This window comes from Rattus norvegicus, chromosome 5, assembly GCF_036323735.1.
Source record: "Rattus norvegicus strain BN/NHsdMcwi chromosome 5, GRCr8, whole genome shotgun sequence".
Classification (NCBI taxonomy): domain Eukaryota; kingdom Metazoa; phylum Chordata; class Mammalia; order Rodentia; family Muridae; genus Rattus; species Rattus norvegicus.
In genome coordinates, this window is record NC_086023.1 from 152,760,880 (window position 1) to 152,785,700 (window position 24,821).

The window sequence follows — 24,821 nt, forward strand, 5'->3', positions numbered from 1 at the left end:
TCCCAAACTCTAAGACCACAAGCCCCCTGCTAAATTCACCTTCTTACACTTCTGCTCTCCCCTTCTCACGATCAATTCCAAGTGGCAGTCCTGGAAGGTTTGACTAAGATGTAATAGCGATGCTGGCCTCTGGCTTAGGAACTCCTGGGCAGAACGAGCATAGCTCAAGTCTTAAAATTAAGACCCTGGTTACTGTCATGAACCTTGTCACCCACACAGCTCTGTAAACCAATAAGCTCTATTCATTAAGAGGCTGAAGGTGATGGGGTTGGGGATTTAGCTCAGTGGTAGAGCGCTTGCCTAGGAAGCGCAAGGCCCTGGGTTCGGTCCCCAGCTCCGAAAAAAAAAAAAAAAAGAACCAAAAAAAAAGAGGCTGAAGGTGGTCTGACAATAGGTGAAAGTAGGCTGAACACTGGAACAAAAGCACAACTACATAATTGGTACTGAAGATTGGCCTGCTATCTTGAATGAATAACTGGCCTCAGCAAGATGAGCCTGCTTGCACCAGGTCTCGGGAGGAGCCTATGGCCAGACTCTCTGAGCAGAGCCAGGCCTTACTCCTTTCTCCCAAGCCACTCTGCTTCTTCCCACACACAATGACATGCGACAATGTCTCCCAGTTCTAATACACATTCATCTACAGCTTTTGTTCAGATAGCAATTGCGACACTGAGATTCCTTTTGCAGCCTGGATGCCACTATCTAGAATGCCTTTAATACAACTTCATCATGACCAAGAAACAGGCCTGGTAACTACGCCCACTACAGCACTAAGGCTGCCTGGGAGCCGGCGATGGAGTGCTGGAAGGCTCAGAGGGTGCACATAGGCCAGCCCAGTCATTAACACCAACAGAGACTCAGAAGGCATGAGTGCCAGAGCCAACCCGCCTGCTCTTGGGATGAAAGCTAACAATCACTGTGCTTCAGGGGGCAGCGTGGGCTTCTCAGCAGTTCTGGGGGGCTGTCACTCTGCACTGGCATGCTCCGGGATCAGAACTTTCACTGCAAAAGTGGGCAATTTCCAAGATATGCAGAAAAATAAGCTCAGTGGGTATTTTCTCCCCCATAGATTTCTAAAAAGAGTCACAAAGCTTTAAAACTAAGTATATATTATGGAAGGTACTTCATACCATGGCGTATTTCACTCTTTAGTGACAACTTTATTATATGTTGTTTTCTGAGCCAACGCTCACTCTCTTGGGTTACTTTCTTTTAAAAATGTTCAAGGAAAGGACTGAAGAGAGAAGACCATAGACCTCGCCTAAAAGCAATGCTCTCCATGGCAATACTGGTGACCTGGCTGGAGGGGGGTCATTGGTGCCTTGAGCACCTTGGTTTTACCCCCTGAAGGTTTAAGCTGAGTGTGGTATCACACACTGTAATAGTTGTACCTGATCGGAGAGCAGGACAGGATTGCCACCTGGACATACTGCAAACCTTATCTCTAGGACACAAAATGTTTTAGTTGTACTGGAGCCCTAAGGTCTCCAGAGAAAACCAAAATGACCCCAGGCCTTAACTCTAGGTGTTCTCTGCTATCGATGTGATGCATAGCCCTAGAAAATGTTCATCCTGGTGCTTCCTGGCTATAAGACCCCAAATACCTATTTCCCAACTGTCACTTTTTCTATATGGAGTACTCCCAAATATGCCAACCCCCAACTGTCAACCATCAAAGAAAGCTCTGCAGGGCACGGCCGTCGGGTTGGTTGTTCCACGCCAAAACTGAATAGAACACGCCACGTAGTTCAGGAATAGTAAGGGTGTGTGTCCGCTGAATGGTCTATTTTTAGGAGTTATACTGAGAAACTTCCTTTTTGAATATATGTAGGAAAATAAAAGTAATAGGAGGATTACTGTGTGACTTACTTCATTCTTAAAATAGCTCCGTCCAACATGAATAGACCAATGACTTCCCAGGAGCCGGTAGTCACTTTAACTCTTACTGAAATCAAGGGCGCTTTTTCTACATCCACATTCTATCTTCAGAGGGGTTCCCCAAAGACTGCACACTGCATGGTTACATACCCCCCACCCCCGAAACAGAGTCTCACGTCATAGCTCAGGCCAGCCTTGAGTGCACAACAATGCCCTGCCTCTGCCTCCCAAAGATGCACAGCACGTTCAGCTAACAACTTCACTTCTTAAAAAAAGTTTGTTTATTTATTTCATGTATGTGAGTACACTGTCGCTGTCCTCAGACACACCAGGAGAGGGCATCTGATCCCATTACAGATGGTTGTGAGCCACCATGTGGTTGCTGGGATTTGAACTCAGGACCTCTGGAAGAGCAGTGAGTACTCTTAACCACTGGGCCATCTCTCTAGCACACATTTTTTAAATTTTAATTTTAGTGTGAGAAGGAGGGAGAGGGAGGGAGGGAGGGAGGGGGAGAGAGAGAGAGAGAGAGAGAGAGTGTGTGTGTGTTGTCTACATTCGTATTTGTGTACCATTTGTATGTCTGGTGCCCCCCAGAGGCCAGAAGAGGACATCTGATCCTGGAACTCCCGTTACAGATGACTGTGAGCTGCCATGAAGAAGCTAGGAATTAAACCTGGGTCCTCTGGAAGTCCAACTCTCCAACCCCAGAAACAGGCTCTCTCTCTGAACCCAGAGCTCGCCATTTTAGCTAGGCTGGCCAGAGAGCTATTGAGATTTGTCTTTGGGGACTACAGGAACATAAGTGTTCTTCAGAGATATTGGCTTTAAAAAACAAAACAAACAAACAAAAAGCAAAAACAGAATTCAGGGGATGGGCTTCCTACTTGTCAGAATTGTTCTTAGCCTCCCTTACTCTGGCCTTTGGAGACACATCTTCAACCAGCAAGACTGCTCTTATTTTAAACAGAAGTGCTTTATTATCAGAGAAAATACACTATTCCCTGAAAAATAGGTTAAATGAAACAGCACATTACTCGGCTCTCTGAAACTCCTATTCTTGCCTTCCCCTCCTCAAACTGCAACTGAACCCCATTTCTGCGCGTGCCAGGACGGCAAGTGCTCTGCCTGCCTCTAAGCTATGGCCACCCCTTGTACCCCTCAGAGGCTACTATTCACAATCATCCCTGAGCCTAGGAATAGGTCAGCCAGAAGGCTGCTCTTGGTGGCTCGTGTTTACGCAGGGGAACTCAAGGGTTTCCGCTGCTTCCGCACTAAACTTTGGCCTCAGGGACTGCTCAGAGATTTAGGGTTAACAGGTTCCCAGGGAGACCCAACCACATGGAGCCAAGGGTAGCAAAGGCACCAATAGAAAAACTAGGACTTGGGGCTGGGGATTTAGCTCAGTGGTAGAGCGCTTACCTAGGAAGCGCAAGGCCCTGGGTTCAGTCCCCAGCTCCGAAAAAAAGAACCAAAAAAAAAAACAAAAAAAAAAACTAGGACTTGGAGGTGACCCTGTAAGTGGACCCTGATGTTTACACAGGTTAAAGCTTAAACAGAGAACTTGGATAACGTCTGTTTCTTTCATGTGCCATCAAAGCAGAGGGCAGGAAGTCCCCGAGCTGAAGATAAAACTACACACTCTCGAGCCAATTCCACACACAGCCCGGCCTTACCTTTTCAGGTCAACGGTGGTGACACTGAACACGACTCCTTTGAGCCAAAGGATCATGAAGAGCCTCTGTGAAAAGGGGCAGTTTCCTATGCTCTCACCATCACTGCCGGCCTGGAGACAGAAGCAAACATTAAAGATGAGGTCAACACGATGGCACTCAATCAGCAGAGCTACCTATGGATTCCAGTGGGGACATCAGGGGCAGCAAGGAGTCGCAGGTCGCTGTTATGCTGCTCTCTCGTGAGCAGCCAGCAGCACCAGCTGGCTAGTGACTGCTTAAAACGATTGCCAAACCAGTGTGATGGAAATTTCATTTTACTTCTCTTCAAAGTCACATTTGGCTAAGAGATAGATGTGCGATGGCTAAGAGACGAGGATGTCCCCCATGGTTTCTGGCATTTGAACACCTGGACCTCAGTCTGTGGCACTGTTTGGATATGACTAGGAGGCATGGCCATGGTGGAGGATGTATGCCACTGGGGGTGGGCGATAAGTCATGGTTTATTTATGGTCTGAGATGTGAGCTCTCAGCGGCTACTCTAGCAGCCAAGCCTGGTGTCCACTGTCACACAGCCCCACTGTGATGGTGACAACTTATACCTCTAGAGCCCTTAAGGGTTTATTAATCCTTCCTTCTATGAGTTGCCCTGGTCATGATTTTTATCACAGCAATAGAAAATTACCTAGTACAGGCCAATGTGTTGAGATGTGTACCATACCCAAGGACACACGCACCCCTGACTTCGGCAAGGTCTGCCATGGGCCTGACAGTATCCTTTCCTTTCTTTTCATCATTTTTTTAAATGCAGGGGTTCTCTCTGTGTAGCCCTGGCTGTCCCAGAGCTCACTCTGTAGAGCAAAAAGCCTAAAGCCTCCACTTTAGTCCTCAATCTGGGTTCTGTCAGACTGCCTTATTTGCCCAAGTGATGAGATTAAAGATGTGCGCCACCAATGCCTGGAAACAGTATTTTTTATAAGGCAAAATAAAACCAGGAAATTTATTCATATCTGTCTTCAAAGAGTTAAATAACTGCCAATCATCAGAATCATTAAAAGTGGTAGATAGAGCCTGGCAGTGGTGGCGCATGCTTTTATGCTTCCCGAGTTCGAGGTTAGCCTGGTCTACAGTGAGCTCCAGGACAGCCAGGGGTACACAGAGAAACATTGTCTGGAAAAAACCAAACAAACAAACAACCAAAAAAAAATACATTATAAATAGTCTACACCCATGTTATTTCATGGAGCAAGAAAATATAATCAGACACTTGAATAAGTTTTTTTTAATCTATAATTTTATCAGGCATGCCCCAAGATTCAAAGGGAGATGGAGATGGGGAGAAGGATGTGGTGCCACACACCTACAATTCCCGCACTTAAGAGGCAGAGGCAGGAGGATCAGGAGTCATCTTCAAAGTCATCTTCTCCTACAGTGCAAGTTGGAGGACAGCCTGAGCCATGCCAGCCTGAGCCATGCCAACCTGAGCCATCCCAGCCCGTCTCAGGAGAAACACACTTCAGCTCATCTTCACTCTACTTCAGTCAGTCCTTCATGGCCTGGCCATTCACAAGGGCAGCCAAGAGCCTGGTTCTCAGCCTGGTTCATCTGTCCTAGTGAGGTTTGGATTTATGAAAGCAACAAGAAATGTGGATGTCTGCCTCCCCATTTACACACATAGCAAACACAGCCATATGAGTGTCTATGAGCAGAAGGCCATTTGCACTGCCACTCTCTATGCAACATTTGGTGGAAAAGCATCTAAAACCAGAACGTGTTTTAAATAAATTGAGTCTACAAAAACAAACTTTGTTTCTTTTCTCGCCCTCTACAGACAATACCACTGTCACTTCCTAAAACAAACTAAAATAACTGGTGATACACATTTGGGGTTGAGGGAGGTACTGCTTTCCTAAAGTAACCCACCCGACACTCAGAGGTGCACCAGTGAAATGCCACTTCAGTAAAACATCACTGAGTCCCTAACCAACACTAGTGGCTGAGGGGATAGCTTAATGTTCCAGTGCTCACAAGGCTCCCCTGGGTTCCACACAACACCAAAGCTTTCTGAAATAAATATAATAAGGGGAGTCACAGAGAGCTTTAAAAAAATAAAACAAAGGATACCGGAAGAAAGAAGATCCCAGACCCCACTGTCATCAGAGAACATAGGATAGCTATAAATGATCTTTAATTTAAAAAAAACCCTATTTTCTACTAATAACAAAACATTCAGAATTTATGGTCAGAATGAATCACTAATTCTGAAAGTTGTGTAAAATTTACTTTCTAAAGCAAGTCTACTTCAGCTCTCTAATCCAAGGAAGGGGATAAAGAGGCGGCTCAGTGGTTAAGAGCATTGGCTGCTCTTCCAGAGGACTCCGGGTCAGTTCCTACACGGTGGTTCACAACTGCCCGTTCTAGCCTCCGCAAACACACTCATACACCTAAAAAAATTTTTTTTAATTTAAAAATTGTATGCTCTTATTTTAAGAACCAAAGGAAAGCACCAGCAAGATGGCCCAGCAGGTATAGAGCTTTCACACGGGCTTAAGACCTAGGTTCGATCCCCCAAACCCACACAATGATAGAGGAAACCTACTCCCCAAACCTGCCCACTGACCTCCACATGTGTGCTGGGACAAGTGCTAGAGAGAGTGAGAGAGCGAGAGCGAGAGCGAGAGCGAGAGCGAGAGAGAGAGAGAATAAATAAATAGTAAAATAAAATAATCCAAGGAAAACATGCAAAACCAGTCTGGTCTCACATCCCGAGACTTCAATTTCAGAGAATCCAGAGTTGGGGGCAGGAACCCCAACTTCTAGACAGAGATACGGAGGAAAGGGGTATGTACTAGTAAGCGGAGTGGAAGGTCCGGTAGCGTTTGCCTGTCAGGTCACTGTGGCTGTCAGTGGGGCCCCTGGGCTTCCTCTGTCTCTGCCTACAGTGCTGTGCTCCCGTGGCCTCCCCCTGGACCTCCTGCTGGGATGGAAACATTAGAGTCAGTCGATCAGACCATCGGGCTGTTATAATGAAATGCCAGGCTGTTATAATGAAATGCCATGCAACACCAACAACTCTATCAAACCAAATCTTTAAAAGGCAACCACAGCAAGAGGACAGGTAAGAAAATTACCTGACAAAAAGTCTAGGAGCTGAGATAAAAACGCTTTGCCAAGTAAGTGTCAGTACCTTGAAACGAAAGAAAGCCTAGCAAGTCTCAGCAAAGAAGTGTAAACAGGAGACACGAAGAGCACCAGCTACTTTCAAGTCCAAAGTTACAGTAACTGAAAGGGGCTCAGCAGATGGACGCTGCGGGGACTCTGGTATAGTGTCTCACCCTAAAGGCTTGGGCGCCATGGCCCATAGGGAAGGCACTACGGGCATTTACAAGACGGGGACTAGCAGGAACTTTATGTCACTGTGGGCATGCCACTGACAAGATTACGGGACCTCAATACCTTCCTCTCTCTTCTGCCACCCAGACGCCATAGCAAAGCTGTAAGCCTCGATACCATACACCAAAACAAAATTCAGTTGCTAGCCTCCAAAGTCAAATGGAAGGCAGAGAGGAAAGAACCTATAAACTAGGAGAGTAAAAACCATCCAACCTGAACAAAGGCCAAAACACAGGCTTAACCCTGAATGCATAAAGCCAGGTATAGTGGTGTACACCTTTAACCCCAGCCCTCAGGAGGCAGAGGCAGGAGGATCTCTATGAGTTCAAGGCCAGCCTGGCCTATACAATAAGTTCTAAGACTATATATACTAAGATCCCATCTCAAAAACAACAAAACAAACACCAACACCACCCCCCCAAAAAAAAGGACTGTCAGCAGGTTTTTGATAGGATGTGCCTGTGTTCCTAACACTCTGCAGACTGAGACAAGAGGATCACCAGTTCAGGAAAGGCCAGGAGAAAACAACCGTATCCAGAGGTTATTCTGCAACTGCATTTAATGGGAAACCACTGGATTAGCTCCCACCTTGCAGAATAGGGTCAGTGGCAGACACCATGAACATTTTTAATGTTTTACTAAGTCAAGGTTAAGGAACTGCTCACTCAGAAAACCTAGTTTAATCAGTGTTTTGTCAGATTTGAAAATAACTAAAAGGGGGCTTTAATAACTTTATCTCTGTTTCCTAGGACTAGGGGTGAGAGGTGATAGTGACCAGGGGAAGAGAGTAGGAAGCTGGCACCTTGGGGCTGGGGATTTAGCTCAGCGGTAGAGCGCTTACCTAGGAAGCGCAAGGCCCTGGGTTCGGTCCCCAGCTCCAAAAAAAAGAACAAAAAAAAAAAAAAAAAAAAAAAAAAAAAAAGAAGCTGGCACCAGAAGACAAGAATCACCTACTTACCACCGAGTTCTTTACCTCCACCAATTTTCTGGAGCACATACAGAGCAATGTATTACCAAAAGGATAACTTCCATTTTTTGAATATTCTATTTACCTTTAGTGTAGATTTTACTGATCTAAATTAAATGTCTGTGGGTGTGGGAGTCCACACCTGTAGTCCTAGGATGCAGGAGACTGAGTCTCACACTAGCAAACTACACAGCGAATCTGAGGCCAGCACTTCCTGAACCTATGGCGCAGTGGTTTTCAACCCTTCCTAATGCTGCGACTTTTAATACAGTCCCATGTCACCATGACCCGAACCATAAAATTATTTCATCGCTCTCTCATTAACTGTAATTTTGCTACTGTTATGAATCAAGATGTAAATATACAATATACAATATATCTGATACGTTACCCCAAAGGGGTCGCAAGTTGAGACCCAGTTCTATGGAACAAAAATTCGATGACAAAACCATAACTAAAGAGAAAAGGATAGAGGAAGGGAAGGAGGGAAGGAGGGAAGGAGGGAGGAAGGGAAGGAGGGAAAGAAGAGCTATAACAGCTCTCAGCACTCAGCTGACTTGCTTCGATTTAGATTTATTTACAAATCAGTCACAAGGTGACACGATAAGTGAATGTCCCTAACTCCCATCACCTATCTCCAAGTTCTGTTAAGCGTGCTGAAACCACTGTGTGCTCTCAAGGTCTCATCGTGTCACCTTTCTACTGGGTCTGCAGGGTGCACAGAATATCCAAGCCTGAGCTTGCAGACACATCTGGATGGATGGTGACTCTGTTACTCAGGAGCCGTGTTTCCATCGTCAATAAACTGGCATCTGTGGACGCTGATTCAGAACGCGTACGGGACTGGCCGGGTCAGGGCACCCACGGTGCTCTTCACATGCTAGGAGTTTAGTGACTGTTTCTAGAGTTTAAAGATACTTCATGTCTAAAGCATGCGCTCGCTGTGCTAAGGTGTCAGTTGAGTGGTAAAGCACTTGCCTAGCATGCATGTCATCCTAGGTTCAAACCTAGTAAGAGACCAGGAGTTCAGACAGACAAGGAGGGAATAAAGGTGGTGAATTTCCAAGATGGCTGACTTCTTCCTCAGTCTCCTCTGAGACAAACAAAAGCCTTGTCTTCCACAAGCAGGCCCCCTGCTGATGGACGGGCTCAACAACTTCAAGTCCTGATCTGGACAGGTCACACAATTGTTGTGGACCAATCAGCCATCTTGTCCTATACACTGACCAACCCCAAAGTAGGGGAGGAGGGCTCTTGGAGAAGAGACGCCTTTCAGGCTTGCAGAGGACCTTTCCCCTGCGTGTGTCTGCAGCACGCATGTCTCCTCAAACCCACCTTCCCCTAACTCCTGTCTGCAGTGCTCAAGGTTTCTCTGCTGCTGCCTGTTACACTTTAGAATTTTCCTGCCTTTTAATTCTTTAACTGGAAGAGAAAACGAGCCCAAGACCCCTAAACTACATCATTATTTCAAGACTGTATCACTAGCATGTAAAAAATTAAAAACTAAAAATAAACACGCACACAGTGGGGGTGGTGCATATCTTTAATTCCAGCACTCAGGAGACAGAGGCAGGCAGGTCTCTGACTCCAAAGCCAGCTTCTCTACATAGTGAGTTCCAGGACAGCCAGGGCTGCACAGAGAAACCATGTCTCAAGGAAGGAAGGAAGGAAGGAAGGAAGGAAGGAAGGAAGGAAGGGAGGGGAAGGGGGAAGGGAAGGAAGGGAAGGGGAGGAGGGAGGGAGGGAGGGAGGAAGGGGGGAGAAAGAGAGAGAGAGAGCGCTCGAGCAAGCAAGCACTCGAGAACAAACACAGCCTAACAACCCCTTCAACTCGAGCACTCGGTCACTAGTCTACAGAGTTCCTTGTCTTCCAGAGATCAGAGAGGAAAGCCTCCAAGAATCTTCCATATTAAAGCCTTCCGACTGGTAGTATATCTTTGTACTTTGTTTTTGGGTTTTGGTGACCCCTGTAAACTCATCTTTATTTATGTCTTGTGCATGTGTCTAGCTTGTCTGTATGCGTGTACACAGTGTGCATGCAGGAGCCTGTGGAACTGTTTTAAGGCGCACTCTGCGTAATGTCAATGAGATAAATGGCCTAGCAGACAAAGGCACTTGGAGCATAAGCTTGGTGACCTGCGTTCAATCCCCAGGGTCCCTGGGGTAAATGGAAAGTCTACTCCTCAGAGTTGCCTTCTGACCTACAAACACACATGCACATACACGCACATGCGTACATGTGCATATGCACACCGAGACCACAGACATACAATAAGTTAACAAACTATTCCATCTGAGTCCACAAAGCTGACTACACCAATTGGAATGAAGCCAAAATAACCTTTACTTAGGATACCAACAATCCTGGGCTGTGGCCAGCCTGTACCAATATCACAGTCCTATAATTTGATAAATAAACTCCTGATATGGCATGGAGGAATCACTTTGTTCCCAAGTTCTGTCTTTGTAAATAAAACAGCCAAGGACAAGACTGCAGGCTTGTTCTAGGACAGCCAGGGCAGCATAATAGAGAGAGCCCATCTCAAAAGAACATCAACTATGAAGGTTGCAGACTCCAGGTGTCCTGTCTCCTGAAGCCTAGCCACAGAGAGAGGAGCTGACCGGCCCCTTCCGAAATCCTATGACAGCCTCAGGGCTAGATGCAACTCCAGGCTGGCACACAGAGCATTTACCCCTGAAGATGAACTGTGCTCTTGCAAAGCAAGCTCTTGGAATTAATCCTGTCCATACGTGGATCCACTCACTCAGCCGAGGATACTAGCCAGCTAGGAGCGCTCACCTAGACAGGCTCAGGAAACCCCACCACTCCTGCAGTCAAGTGACCCTGCCCTCCGTGGGCTGTTAGCATCTTCTACAAAGGACTGTACAGACCTCTCCCGACTGTTATGGGAAATCAACAGTTAACATACACAATATAAGTAGCTCCAAAATTAGGAGCGGGAGACTGCCGCTCATTGTGTGCCCGTTCTTGCTTTTCAGTAGGTGTAATTTGTATGGGACAAATATAATTAATAGATACATTTACAAGATGGACATGAACCTTTCACAGCAAATCAAAACTTTTCTATCCAAAATACATGAGAATAAAGTGGGAATCCAGAATGACTGTAGAAAAGTTCTGGAAATAGGGGATCTGTTTGGGAAGTACAAGTTCAAATAAATACCTAGAAACAAAGTCTTCAGTGAAATAGATTTAAATGCAAATTACCAGATCCGGCTCCAGGTCGGATTCAGGACACCTGCCCCAAGGTTAAACTCTGCTTTGGACCCAGCTCTTCGAAGCCGGGTAACTGACAGCCAGTTGGTAAATAACAACAGGTACCCCCTAACTCCCTTAAAAGAATGCTTCTTGTTGACCCATAGTGATGGTGTGCGCCTTCCATCCCAGCACTCAGGAGGCAGAGGAGGAGGAGGATCTGAGTCCCAGCATAGCCTATATAGTCCAGGCCAGACGGAGGCTACATAGTGAACTCCTTTCTATAGATAGACAGATGACAGACAGACAGACAGACAGACAGCTATCCTATCCAATCTTAAACTAGAGCATGCTCAAAATTAGCTAATCCAAGTCAGTTTATAGTCTCATAAAAACAACCAGACACTGAAATTCAAGAACAGTTGGACATGCTGATACATGCCTTTAATCCCAGACAGAGGCAGATGAACCCTCTTTTCAAGGGGAGGGGGAAGGATGTCATAAGCCACCCCCACCCCCAGTAATTGTGTTTTGGTCTAATGAGGTCACTACTGGCTCTGCCTCTTAGCTGGCAGTTCACTTGACAATGTCTTGCCTTAGTCTAAATCACTGGGAACTGAGGAAATTCAAACTGTACAAAACATCTTTTCATCTTACTCTTTAACTTAAAAGGCAAACTGAAATATAGCGGCTACCGTGCTCCCCTAGCTGAATAACCTTATCCCCAGTCACTACCAAGGTCACCTGGAATCAAACTCTGTGTGTTAATAAAATGGGTTACTGTCCTCTTCAGCACAGCTACCCATGGTTCGGCTGAGGAGCTGGGAAAGAAGCCTCGCCTTCACTGAGACCAAGTCTCAGAGTCTGTTTCCTTGGTAAATGACCAAATTCTGATTCAGCTACCAATGTGGCTAATAGTTCTATTTTTAAAAGGTCCCAGTGCCCCCACACACACACACACGTGTTTGTAAAGCTGAGCCTCCTCCCTGCTGTGATCCCAAGGAGCCCCAGCAACACAACACCTCACCCTTCCATCCTGGGCTGTGGTCAGGTAAGATCACATTCTTCCCGTGGGGTTTCATCCGCTATAAATACTGCACTGCTTGTTAGCTTTCTATTGACTGCTGAGCAAGCAACGCCTATGGCTTGTAGGCCATTACTGCAGAAAAACTTTGTACTTCTTCCTGACATATTTTAATCAAAATTTTCAATTAAAGAGCTGGGTGTGCTTCGGTTGGAGACTTCGTGCCTCGTCCTCAGCACAGCACACACCAAGCAGTGTCACACACCTGTTAACTCCAGAGCTTGGAAGGTGAGATCAGGAGGGTCAGAAACTCAGGGTCACACTCAGCTACACCGAGACTTCAAAGCCAGCCTGGGTAACTTAGATTCAGATTCAGATTCAGATTCAGATTCTCTCTCTCTCTCTCTCTCTCTCTCTCTCTCTCTCTCTCTCTCTCACACACACACACACACACACACACACACACACACACACACACACACCTTCCCCTCTCACACACACACACAAGAAAGCTGGGACAGAGCTCAGTGATAAAACATTTCCCTGGCATGCAAAGGCAAAAGCCTTGGGGTTCAGTTTTCAGAATCTTTCATAACAGACACAGACCCAGAGACACACACCCCAAAGATTGTAGAAGGGGAATTCCCTTGTCCGTGATGCTGTGCAGGATCTGATAGCATCCTGAGGTTGAAATCAATACTAGAAGTCTAGAGCAAAGAGAATCAGAAGGAAGCAGCTGGTTGGTATCCAATGTGCCACACACAGAGCCATACCTTTTTATCAACAACGTGTTTCCTTACCTGTTGAAGCCACACTGGATGCAGAGTTTCTGTTATTCATGACCACAAGTGGCTCAACCAGACACAGACACACAGACACACAGACAGACAGACAAACACACACACACACACACACACACACACACACACACACACACACACAGTCATTTACCTCTAGCTTAGACTGGCTGGAAGGGTTGGGGTTAGCTCAGTGGGTTTAGTCTCTGGCGTTACCTCCAAGAACAGAAGGGTGTGTGACAAGGACTAAGAAAGGGAGCGCTCTTTGAGTAGAGCAGCAGCAGCCCAGGGTCTTCCCCATGGCTGCCATCTAGACTGCTCTAAGCTGTGAGTGAGCTGGTAGCATTTGCCCCCCAAGGTGTGAGAGCAGGACACCTTACAGCACACACCCTGTGCCTGGAACCCATCTCCACTTTCCCAGCAGTCTCCAAGCGCGGCAGCAGGCACGGGGCTAACGAGGGGGAATGAGCAGGCCTGAACTCCTGATCTTACAGTTTGTGGAAGAAACGGATAATATCAATATAAAGCCACTAAGTGCTTAAGGGCAGCCAAGTACTCACTGAAAGGCCAGGGGCCTGCTTCAGAGGCAATGCCCACAGATCTCCTAGATCAAGGAAAATGAAGCTGCTCAGTGAGCACAAGACTGAGCCACAAAAGGCATCTGAAACCACATTAAAGGACAGATTCTATGCTCAAAGAAGAAACAATTCATTGCTTTGTCTGATGAATGTTTATCAAGAGCTTTCTTTTTCCTTTTTTGGTTTTTCAAGACTGGGTTTCTCTGTGTAACTCTGGTTATCCTGGAGCTCTGTGGACCAGGCTGGCCTCAAACTCACAGAGATCTGCCTGCCTCCTGAGTGCTGAGATTGGACTCATGTCTCCTGCAGGGAATGCCTGGTTTGAGGCATACTGGTTTTTCTACTGTGTGATACTGGAGACTTACTTAACCTCTCTGGTTCTCAGTTTTCCTCTGTAAACTGGGGGAGGACATGCACTTTACATCTATTTAACCAGTGAATAGATGAAAATCTCTAAACATGGAGCGTGGTCTTTAATACACTGAGAAGCAGAAAGCATATATATGTTCTGTGCTCTATGATGATGGGCTCATTTGAAGAAGAGGAACAGCATGAGAGCAGAATGCACAACAATAGGTCACCACAGAAGAACAGAATGACAGGAGCGGACAGGGACACTGAGGCCAAAGTCCAATTTCCATTTAAGGCAATAAGAATCTACCACATGGAAATCTGGCCGCAGGTGTAGAGCCGATGACAGCCGAGTGGGAGCCAGGATAGGCAGGGCTATCAGAGGCGATGGAGAGAAACCAAGTGCGGTCAGACTGAACGGGAAAAGTGCAACCCTATGTCTGTCATACTAATGGCAAGGGTGAAGGGAAGTAAGAAAGGCTCAAGGGACTTTGGAACCTTTGAGGAGAGCCGCCTGGGTGGAGAAAAGTCTCAAGGGGGGAGACAGAGAGCTCCAGCCTGCTGCAGGGTAGTGACCAGCCCCAGACGTCTATTACCCTGAAGAGTCTACAAAGCAAAACCATCCCCAGTGTCAGCAGCACTTGGGAAAGAGGTAGGTGGGAATGGGAAGGGTTTTTTTCTTTTCTTTTTCATAGTAAGAAAATACATCGGGGTTGGGGATTTAGCTCAGTGGTAGAGCGCTTGCCTAGGAAGCGCAAGGCCCTGGGTTCGGTCCCCAGCTCCGAAAAAAAGAACAAAAAAAAACAAAAAAAAAAAAAAAAAGAAAATACATCAAATGTTTATAAATGCTGCACAAATGCTAAAAGATAATAAAACTTGAATCTTAAAATACTGAATGCAAATTACCTAATCGAGAGCTACGGGAGGGAATTAGCCCGGTGCTCTGGTTCCCTTTTGGAAGGACATGCTGAATAGAAGAGGGGTTCAATCTATCTGTACTAGATCAACCCCAACTGTCTCATCTGAACCCACAGATACTCCATCTGAGCAGAGCAGGACCACAGTGAAAATCATGACACTGCTTACTTATGTTCACTATCCAAAGCCCGAGACAGAAGCAAAGTCGGCTATTTCTCCAGAAGAAATTAGACCCACCTTTCCCCTGGGAACCTCTCTCTTTTTTCCAAATTCCCCAATAAAAACATTGTAAGGTGGGCATGGTGGCACACAGCTGTAAGCCCAGCACTGGGGGGAGGTGAGGCAGGAGCGTCTGGAATTCAAGGTCATGCTCAGCTGTAGGTCGAACTCAAGGTCAGCAACACTACAAGAGAGCCCCATCTCGGAAAAGGTAAAAGGACACAACTGCCATCTCTGAGCTCAAACGGAGAACTGCTGCCAGATCCAAGCCAGCCTGGTTTGCACAGTGTCCAGCCAGCCTGGGCTAAGGATGAGACCATGTGCCCCAGCAAAAAATGGGAAAGGAAAAAACTGTTGGGAAGGGCAGGGGCAGCACATCCCTCTAACTCATGGCGCACAGGAGGCTGAGGAGGCGGGAGAAAAGCAAGGTTAAGGCCTACCTAAGATACACAGTGAGACCCTGCCTCAAAATACTAAATTAATGGCAGAGGAACCGGCTCAACGATTTCGAGCTCTTGCTGCTCTTCCAAAGACCTGAGTTTATACCCATGTCAGGCAGCTACATAAGACCCTGACTCAAAACACAAAACAACAGAGTGTAAATAAGATTATGTGAGGGTAAACTTTAAAAACAGAATTACATGAAATGCAGATTAGTTATAAGACACTATACCACAAACAACACTGTTAACAGCTAATTTGGGGACCTGTACCGAGTTAAACAGTAACTATCAATGACAGCGGTGGGCTGGAGAAGAGGCTTAATTGGGAAAGCAGTCTGCCCAGCACCAAGGCCCCGAGTTCGATCCTCAGCACCCCATAAACCAGCTATAGTAGTCCATTCCCCCATATGATGCGGGGAATGGAGACAAGAGGATCACAAGTTCAAGGTTATCCCCTAGGCACATGCAAGGCTGAACTGTGCTTCCTAAATCCCCACCTCACAGAATAATATAGCCGCTGGCTGGGCGATAGTGGTGCTCACTTTTAATCCCAGCACCCCGGGCAGATGACTGAGACCAGCCTGGTCTACAGAGCTAGTTCCAGGACAACCAAGGCTACACAGACAGACCCTCTCGGGGAGGACCAGTACTGCCGCTGGTAAGGGACTCTTGTACCTAACCTCTCACCCATGCTCTGATGAGCAACCCTGATGAAACCCTCTGGCTCACAAAACATTAATTAGACTGAGGGGCAGATGGGAGAGAGTGGGAGGAAACAAAAGTGAGCAACAGGTTGAATGAATATGATCAAAACATATTTTTTATTTTTAAATTTGATATGAATCAGTGTTTTGACTGCACAGAGATCAGAAGAGGGTGTCGGATCCCCTGGAACTGGAGCTACAAATAGTTATGATAGTTTTGAGCCACCATGTGAATGGTGGTTTTGAGCCACCACAAGATCAGCGGGTGCTTTAAAACACTGAACTACCTCTCCTGCCCCTCAAAATACATTATACCCATACATGAAAATGCCATCATAAAACATATAATTTATGTTAAAATAAATGTTAATAAAATATAATGTTAATAAATACATTAGTAAAAACATTTTTTGACACATCTTAAAGATTTATTTGTTATATATAAGTACACTGGGGTTGGGGATTTAGCTCAGTGGTAGAGCGCTTGCTTAGGAAGCGCAAGGCCCTGGGTTCGGTCCCCAGCTCCGAAAAAAAGAACCAAAAAAAAAAAAAAATAAGTACACTGTAGCTATCTTCAGACACACCAGAAGAGGGCATCAGATCTCATTACAGATGGTTGTGAGCCACCATGTGGTTGCTGGGAATTGAACTCAGGACCTCTGGAAGAGCAGTCAGTGCTCTTAACCACTGAGCCATCTCTCCAGCCCAGTAAAAACATTTTTAAATGCTTCAGGATATTCCAATGTAAGATACTGTCACTTGATAAACATGAGTCTAGGCATTTTATTTAGAATTTTCTTTCTATTACAAATTATATTTCCTTAAAATTATAAACCAAATTATTTTATTCCAGCTATTAAAAGTTATTAAGAATTCCTATTTACCTCCCTAGTACACCTAAAAAACTTTAAATCTGAGTAAGATAGGGTGATTATTACTAAAATTTTTCCTTACCATTTTAGAGACAAATCCCCAAGATGCGGTAAAGGTAAACCCACACAATACCTCCATGTCTGCCTTATTTTACCCACAACCAGCAAAAGCCTCTCCCTTCAGGAAGTTCACTTGGACAGATCCAGTGAGCCCTGGTGTTCTTCATTTCCCAGACTAACCTGTCACCACTCAACACTTTGACTGACTCCTCTACATTTGTATCCCAATCCACTACATCTAACTATGAGAAGTTAACTGTTCAGTCAGACTCTGCACTCAGATATCAGCTTTCTCCTCACACCACCCCATTTTTTGAGAAAGGGTCTCCTACATGCTTGGCATCGACTTCACTCTGTAGACAATGACAGCCTCCTCTGAGCCTCCTGTCGCCACCTTCCAATGACTGGGACCACATGCACAGGCTGGGAATCAGACCCCGAGCCTCAAGCAATGCTAGGCAAGCACCTGAGCTACGCACGCACGACAGCGCAGGCTTTAACTTTCTGTCTGGGTCTACACTCCAGCCCAAGGCTACAACCTTACATATAAAATGACCCTAGACTAGACAGCACCCGCTTTACAGACAACAGCAGAGACCTATCACCATGTGCAGGAGTGAGCGTGACTTCAAGACTCTGACATTCCTCACTAACCCATTATTACATTCAGACCAGTGGTATGCAAGAAGCTCCTAGCCAAACCCAAATTGCATGCTGTAAGCTTAAAGGCCAAGTGGACTTTTATCTGTGGCGTTTGCTATGACGTAACATGGACACCACACCAGCAACAGGCATAACTCTCTTTGTGTGATTTTATACCTGTATTATACTAAGTTTGCCCCAGAACCCTAACAAATACCTCCTGACTTGATGGATTAGCTCTCCCGTATCTCCACTTCCCTACTGTGGTCGGGGAGCTATAAAAGATGGGATACACTACTGCCTCGTTATCATGACAAAATACTGACAAAAGCAGCTCATCTGCCACAGGAGGGCAAGCACTGAGTTAGGAGAGCCCCTGGCCACTCTGCATCCATCCACAGCGACCCTTTCCCCATTGGGGGAGGGTAGCTCCGATATTAGGGGCAGACCTTCAATCTTCAGTTACACCTTCTAGAAACACCGTGGACACCCCCAAGTATCTCCGGATCCGGAATGATTACGAATCCAGCCACACTGACAACAGACAATCCCACTGCTTCTTAACCCCTTAAGATCCAGTGAAGATTAACCAACACACCCCGGTCTGGCACTCCTGGAACTCGCAGGAACAAGGCATCATGGGATGTGAGTCAGATGACAGCACACAGGGTAGGAGCTGGAATAGAGAGCGGAGGGGCTTGTTCTGCTACGGAGGCATGGAGGTCAGACAAGGGCGCAGAAGCTACCACAACTGATCCTTGGAGAACATTCAGCTTCATAAACTGACTCCCTAAGACCCTTGAATTTTGTTAAGTGTTAGTTCTGCTCCAAGCCATTTCTCACAAGATGCCATGAGCAGCCAGGCATTGTGGACATGCTTGTGACTCCCGCGCATGGGTGGCCAAGGTAGGAAATCTCTGCAAATTTCAACTCAGCCTGGGGTCTGTCTACACAGTGAGCTCCAGGCCAGCCAGCACTACAGAGTGAGACTTTCTAAATAAAATTTCACCTTTGAAAGTTAAGTCTTAGATGGCCGTGGTGGCTTCTCCTAAGTCCTAGCATTTGGCAGACTAAGGCAGAAGGACTATCACAGCTTAAGGCCAGCCTAGACCCTAAAGTGAGGTCAGCCTGGGCTGGAATAAGAGCCTGTCCCAAAAATGTTTTTTAAAACGAAAGGCCAGAAGCAGACACAAGGCTTCCCTTAGAGGCTAGAGGGCACATTCTCATGTGGTTGGGTGTCTTGGCACGCTGGCAAAAGGCTCTAAGAAGGACCACAAGTGCTGAACACAGTTACTGTGAGCAAACACTGCTCTGGGGAGCTTCAAGAGCTCTTGTCTGAGAACAATATGTGCTCTGGCCAAAAGATGCCTCTCCCATCTTCCTGTTCCTCTGCCTCCTCTATAGGCAGCCAATCAGAACAAATCTTATTGCCACTTAAGCACACTGGGATCTAACCAGTGAAAACACCGAACAAAAAATTACACAGAGCATATTGGACACAAGTCCAACCCCAAAGAAAAATACCTTTGACAAAGGCTTTCAACACTTACAAAGCCAGCATGAAGGGGGCGGGGAACGGGACGACACAGCAAAGTCAAGGTCAAAATATTTCACTTGTTTATTTTAAAGTTTACTGTAAGAGTCTCTGTAAATGTTCTGATCTATTTTAAGGGGCAGAGATATATAGACCACAGGACTCATCCACGAAGTAGCCTTTCCAGTGAACCAAAAAGCCAGGGAGGAAGGCACACTGAAAGTACTGCTGATCTCATTAGCCCTGCTGAGGAAGCTGTGTAAGTGTGACTTCAGCCCTGGATCACACAGCTATATTTAGTTTATACCTAATATGGATGAAGTCCTGAACGAAGCCATTTCCTCTCTCCACAAAAAGAAACTTCCTTGCTTTTCTTCTATCAACAATGCAAAGGGTGGGCTCTTCTGAGGGGGGACTTTTTCAAAGAGAAAAGAAAGGAAAGAGAGACAGCGGGAGAAAAACATTGACAAATTAGGATGTGGCTTATTAAACTCCGCCCACTTTGACTTTGCTAAACTTGAAAACAATTCTGAAATCAAAATACACCATGTTCAAGTGAGCCTCCTCCTTTCCTGCTAAAGAGGCTTTAAAATATTTTACAAGAGACTAATTAACCAGGCCTCCAAAACACAAAGAGGCGAAGCAATGGAAACCCTGTAATTCCCTTCTACGTTGTTATCTAGAAGTGTATTTTGCATGGACGGCAGTCTGTAGTAGAGCACTGCGCCGTGTATGAGGCCTGGTGTTCAAGAGTTAGTCCCTAAAAAGAAAGAGACAGGTGGGGAGAAGGAGAAAAGGAAAGAAATAATCTCAATTCTCAGAGGCCTCAGCGCAGATCCCAGCCCTGATACTTACTGGGCTTCTCTAAACCTCGCATATGACACAGAACTGACATCCCTAATTCAGAGTTTATGTGAGGATTAACGTAGCTAAAACACATAAAAGGCTGGCGTACTGTGCCTGGCCCATAATCAGCACCCTGAACTGTCTATTATCCTGGCTTTAATATCTTGGCTTTATCGGTTTACTGGGCCCTGCGTGGGAATAAATTAAGTTCTTTCAAAAAGTTTACAGCATTATAATAAGGTGAAGGGTAAAGTCACTTTATGACTCGAGTCACCCGCTAATCACAGCCATACTCAAGTTTTAAAGCTTTATTACCATCCCACTGTGATACAGGAGGAAGCTAGACACGGATCTAGAAATAAAACAGTTCCACCCTTCCCCCCTAAAATGACTAGCTGACCATAATAACACACGCTTTAATCCCAGCACTGGGGAGGCAGAAGCAGGATGTCTGAGTTCTAGGCTAATAAAGTCTACAGGCCAGCTAGAGATAAAAAACAAAACAAACAAACAAACAAAAAAACTAAGCATGTATTTGCAAACAAGTCATGTAGCACAAACATGTAACCTAGCACTCAGAAAGCAGAGGCAGGAGGATTTCAATTTCAATCATAGCCTGGGTTTCAACTCTCTCAAAAAGAAAAGAAAAAAAAATTCATGTAAATTTATACTACTTCTATTTCTTCTGTTAAAAATTAAATGAACTCGGGGCTGGAGAGATGGCTCAGCGGTTAAGAGCACCCGACTGCTCTTCCAGAGGTCATGAGTTCAATTCCCAGCAACCACATGGTGGCTCACAACCATCTGTAAAGAGATCCGATGCCCTCTTCTGGTGTGTCTGAAGACAGCGACAGTGTGCTTATATATATAATAAAATGAATAAATCTTTAAAAAAAAAAAATTAAATGAACTCAAAGTCTCTTGGGATGGAGACTTTAAACTATTTAAACATATCTACGTTTCCCCTTAAGAAAGCATTATTTAATGCCAGCATATATAACCAATCAACTTAAATGGCATATCCTAAAAATAAAAAAGAATGAAATCTGGCAGCACAGGAAAACAACAGTCATTCAAGGGGCCTCCACAGAGCCGTCTACAAACACCGCAGACTGACTCTTGAACCACTTTTGAAATCTCCCTTTAAAAGAGAAAGCCGCTCTTCCGTGCTTTAGCTTTAGTTCTTGAGAACGGTGTAGATGAACGAAGGTGGAGCAGGCCCTTAGCTCAGAGAGGAGTCCCAGTCTCCTCCCGGGGCTTTTTTCATACTAGCCCCTCACTGCTGATGTAGAATGGAAAGGTCTCCACCGATTTGCAAAGCCTACTTGCAAGCAGACCTTAGTAATAGCCTAGAGGTTGAAACCACACATTTCACACACATAGTCTAACTCTGCATCCCAAAGGCAGCAGCAAGTGACAGGGTCCACTCTAAGTGTTCGCTCTAAGGGCTCTCCTTAGTAACACTTTTAATCTTACCAAGCCCGAGAGCCAGGAGCTATCACCTCAGTGGGGACACCAAGTGAAGGGGGAGCCAGGGTTCAAACACGGCTGCACAGCTCCAACATCCAACTGTTAAACTAAAATGTGGCCGGGTGGGTACATGCGCCCCAGCATGCATGCAGGCATCAGAGACAACCTTGAGTCAGCCCACACCTTCCATGGCTTTTAGACAGGGTGTCTTATTTATTTACCACTCTCCATGTCAGACTAGCTTGTCTGCAGGCTTCTAGGGAATCTCATGTCTGTGTACCGGCAGCATTGGGTGCACGCTGCTGTGGCTGGCTCAACATGGGTCCTGGGGCTCCAAACCCATGACCTCACTTACATGACCCACTGAGACATCTCTCCAACTCTCCGGTGTCCACTCTTATCTAGTGCACTCAGACAAACAGCAAAACACTAAGCTTAACTATATGCTTGAAATACCGATTCCAATTTCCTGCTCCTTCGTTGGGGATTTAGCTCAGTGGTAGAGCGCTTGCCTACCAAGCACAAGGCCCTGGGTTCGGTCCCCAGCTCTGAAAAATAGAAAAGAAAAAAAAAAAAAAAAAAAAAAAAAAAAGAAAATGCTAATCCAATTTCCTGCACCTTCAAAATGGAAGAATATTCTAGTACCAACATAGAAAGCACAGGTGAGGGGTTGGGGATTTAGCTCAGTGGTAGAGCGCTTGCCTAGCAAGCACAAGGCCCTGGGTTCGGTCCCCAGCTCCAAAAAAAAAAAAGAAAAAAAGAAAAAAAAAAAAGAAAAAAAAGAAAGAAAGCACAGGTGATACTATGGGCAACTATGACCCTCTGGCTCTAACTTGGGCATCTCAGAACTCAAATAAATCTTAGTACTTAGAGACTGAGGCAGGAAGGCTGCAGGTTCAAAGACTAGAATGAGCTACTCTGGGAAAGTCTGCCTCACAAAGAAAGAAATGACGGGAGGGAGGGAGGGAGGGAGGGAGGGAGGGAAAGGTTTTCATTTGAGCATATCCTAAGAACGGCTCTGAGATACACTCAAACAAACAAGTAGGAGCCGAGGCACTGGCTTCCCCAGACTGCTCTTTTCCCTTGTTCTCCATGGATCTGTCTGTCTGGTTTGTGGCACTGGAGATCCACTGAGCTTCACAGTTGCTAGGCAAACACTCTACCATTAAACTACATCCTCATCCGCAAGCCAGTGATTTGCTTCACCCTTCAACCTAATTATCTGGCTTCTCATATGAGCATTCTTGTGAACTGAACAAGCCATGTGGGGTTGTCTTATTGTGTCTTTCTTTTCCCACTAGCTGCCTCTGGAATAAAGTGTATGGAAAGGGGTGGGGGGTAGGGGTGGGAGGTGGGAGGGGAGGGACCCAGCATGGTTCTTCAGCAGCATTTTATTGAATAATAGCCCAATGAGCTAATCCTCACTGCAGTTACACAGCACTGCACAAACATCTGTACCGGCTCAATTAAGTATGAACACTCTTCTGGGCATTCCTTCTGCCCTGCCTTTGAGAAATGTCACGTCAAAGTCTGTGAGACTGAGCATCTCCTCTCTAAAAACACACACACACACAGACACAGACACACAGAGACACACACACACACACACACACACACACCACGGCAAGCTTCTGCAAGTGGGAAGTACAATGGCTCCCCAGGAAAGAGCTTCCTGGGGCTCTGGCAGAATGCTCCTTCCTACACTACAGCCCCTCCAGCCTGAGCTGCAGAGTGCATCTGCTTTGTTTCCCCCTCGGCCTGGAGCAGCTCCTGGCATCCAACCAGCTCCTAAGTAAAGGCTAGTTTAATGAAAATTGCTTAAACTGGCACTAATTTGTACCTCTCTGTATTCACGAGAAAAAATGCAATGAAAAAAAAGGACACGAAATACAATGTGCTTTATCCACTGAGCCCTAAATTTGTTTAAGACATCATTTTAAACGAGACAAAGTGACAGGTTCTGACAATGACAGAGGCCCAGCACCACAACCTTCTCAGAACACTGTATTTAAAGCAATTGCTGCCAGAAAAATAAGGAATTAAAAAATGGTACAAAGTCTATAAAACAGAAGACATAAGCAACATAAGGAAGAAAAAAAAAATCAAGTTAAATCTTGAAACCTCGGGCTTCATTTTATTTAAGATTCCTGTAGTTTGGCATGAGAAGTTTATCTTCCAAAGCCTAACTGGACTGCAGAATAAGACACTCCATCAAATGAACAAAAATTTTTAAAAATCATACACACAAGGTTCACTTAGAGCCAGCAGTGGTGGCACCTGTCTGTAAGCCCAGCAATCTGAGGTGGGGTCAGTCTGCCAAGCATTTGACACATCCTGGACTACGTGAGCTCCAGGTGAGCTTTGGCTATGGACCCTGTCTCAAAGTTCATTCCCTAGTTGGAGAAGGGGGTGCCGGACACAAACTTTATCAGGCACCCAGAACGAGAAAATTGAAAATTCTTTAAAATAAAGGGGTTTGGAGTTTTGTTTTGGTCTTGTTTTATGTTATTTTGTTTTGGTTAGTTGGTTGGTTGGACGGTTGGTTGGTTGGTTGGTTGGTTAGTTGGTTGGTTGGACGGTTAATTAGCTGGTTGTATTCCAGGAATTTGGTGGGAGACAAGCCTCAGTATGTAGTTCTGACTGGCCTGAAACTCAGAGATCCACCTGCCACACTCAAGCAATCTATTTATTTTTCTTTTATGTGTTTGTTTTGCTTGTATATGTGTGTTACATGCATGCCCAGTGCCCTGAGGCAAGGAGGACATCAGATTCTCTGGAAATAAGAATTACAGGCAGTTACAGGAACCAAACTAGGTCCCCTGCGAGAGCAGCAAGGACTCCTACCTGCAAGCTAGCTCGCCAGCTTCCAAAAGAAAACTCTTAATTTACTGCTTTGGACTTGGAAGATAACTAAAAAGTCAGCATACTGTAAGCAACATCATGCTATCTATCCTAAAAGCTAGAGGTAAATGAGACTATCTCTGTAAGTTGAGATTTCTTTCAGCTAAGAACTGTCACACAAGAGTGAATGGAAGGCTTCTGAGAAATACAGCTGACAGCAGGCAAAATCTCACCACTAAATCCCCAGAGTTTTAATGACACACCAGAAATATCAGCCAGCCTGTGCTTTATTTTTCTGTCAATTATTCATCAAATGCAATGTTGGACACTCCTTTTCCACCAAAGGAGTGTGTATTTTACAGGGTACTTACTGTGAATTCTAATCGGCAGCAGT

At 45.6% G+C, this 24,821-nt stretch overlaps 1 protein-coding gene across 1 annotated transcript in view; it reads right to left on the reverse strand.

Moving 5' to 3' along the window:
- Clic4 (chloride intracellular channel 4) overlaps positions 1-24,821 on the reverse strand; it is a 59,748-nt gene that overhangs the window by 23,509 nt on the left and 11,418 nt on the right. Inside the window, exon 2 of the mRNA NM_031818.2 lies at positions 3,555-3,664. Within this exon, the coding sequence (NP_114006.2) occupies positions 3,555-3,664 (110 nt within the window). The remainder of the gene's footprint in view (positions 1-3,554; positions 3,665-24,821) is intronic.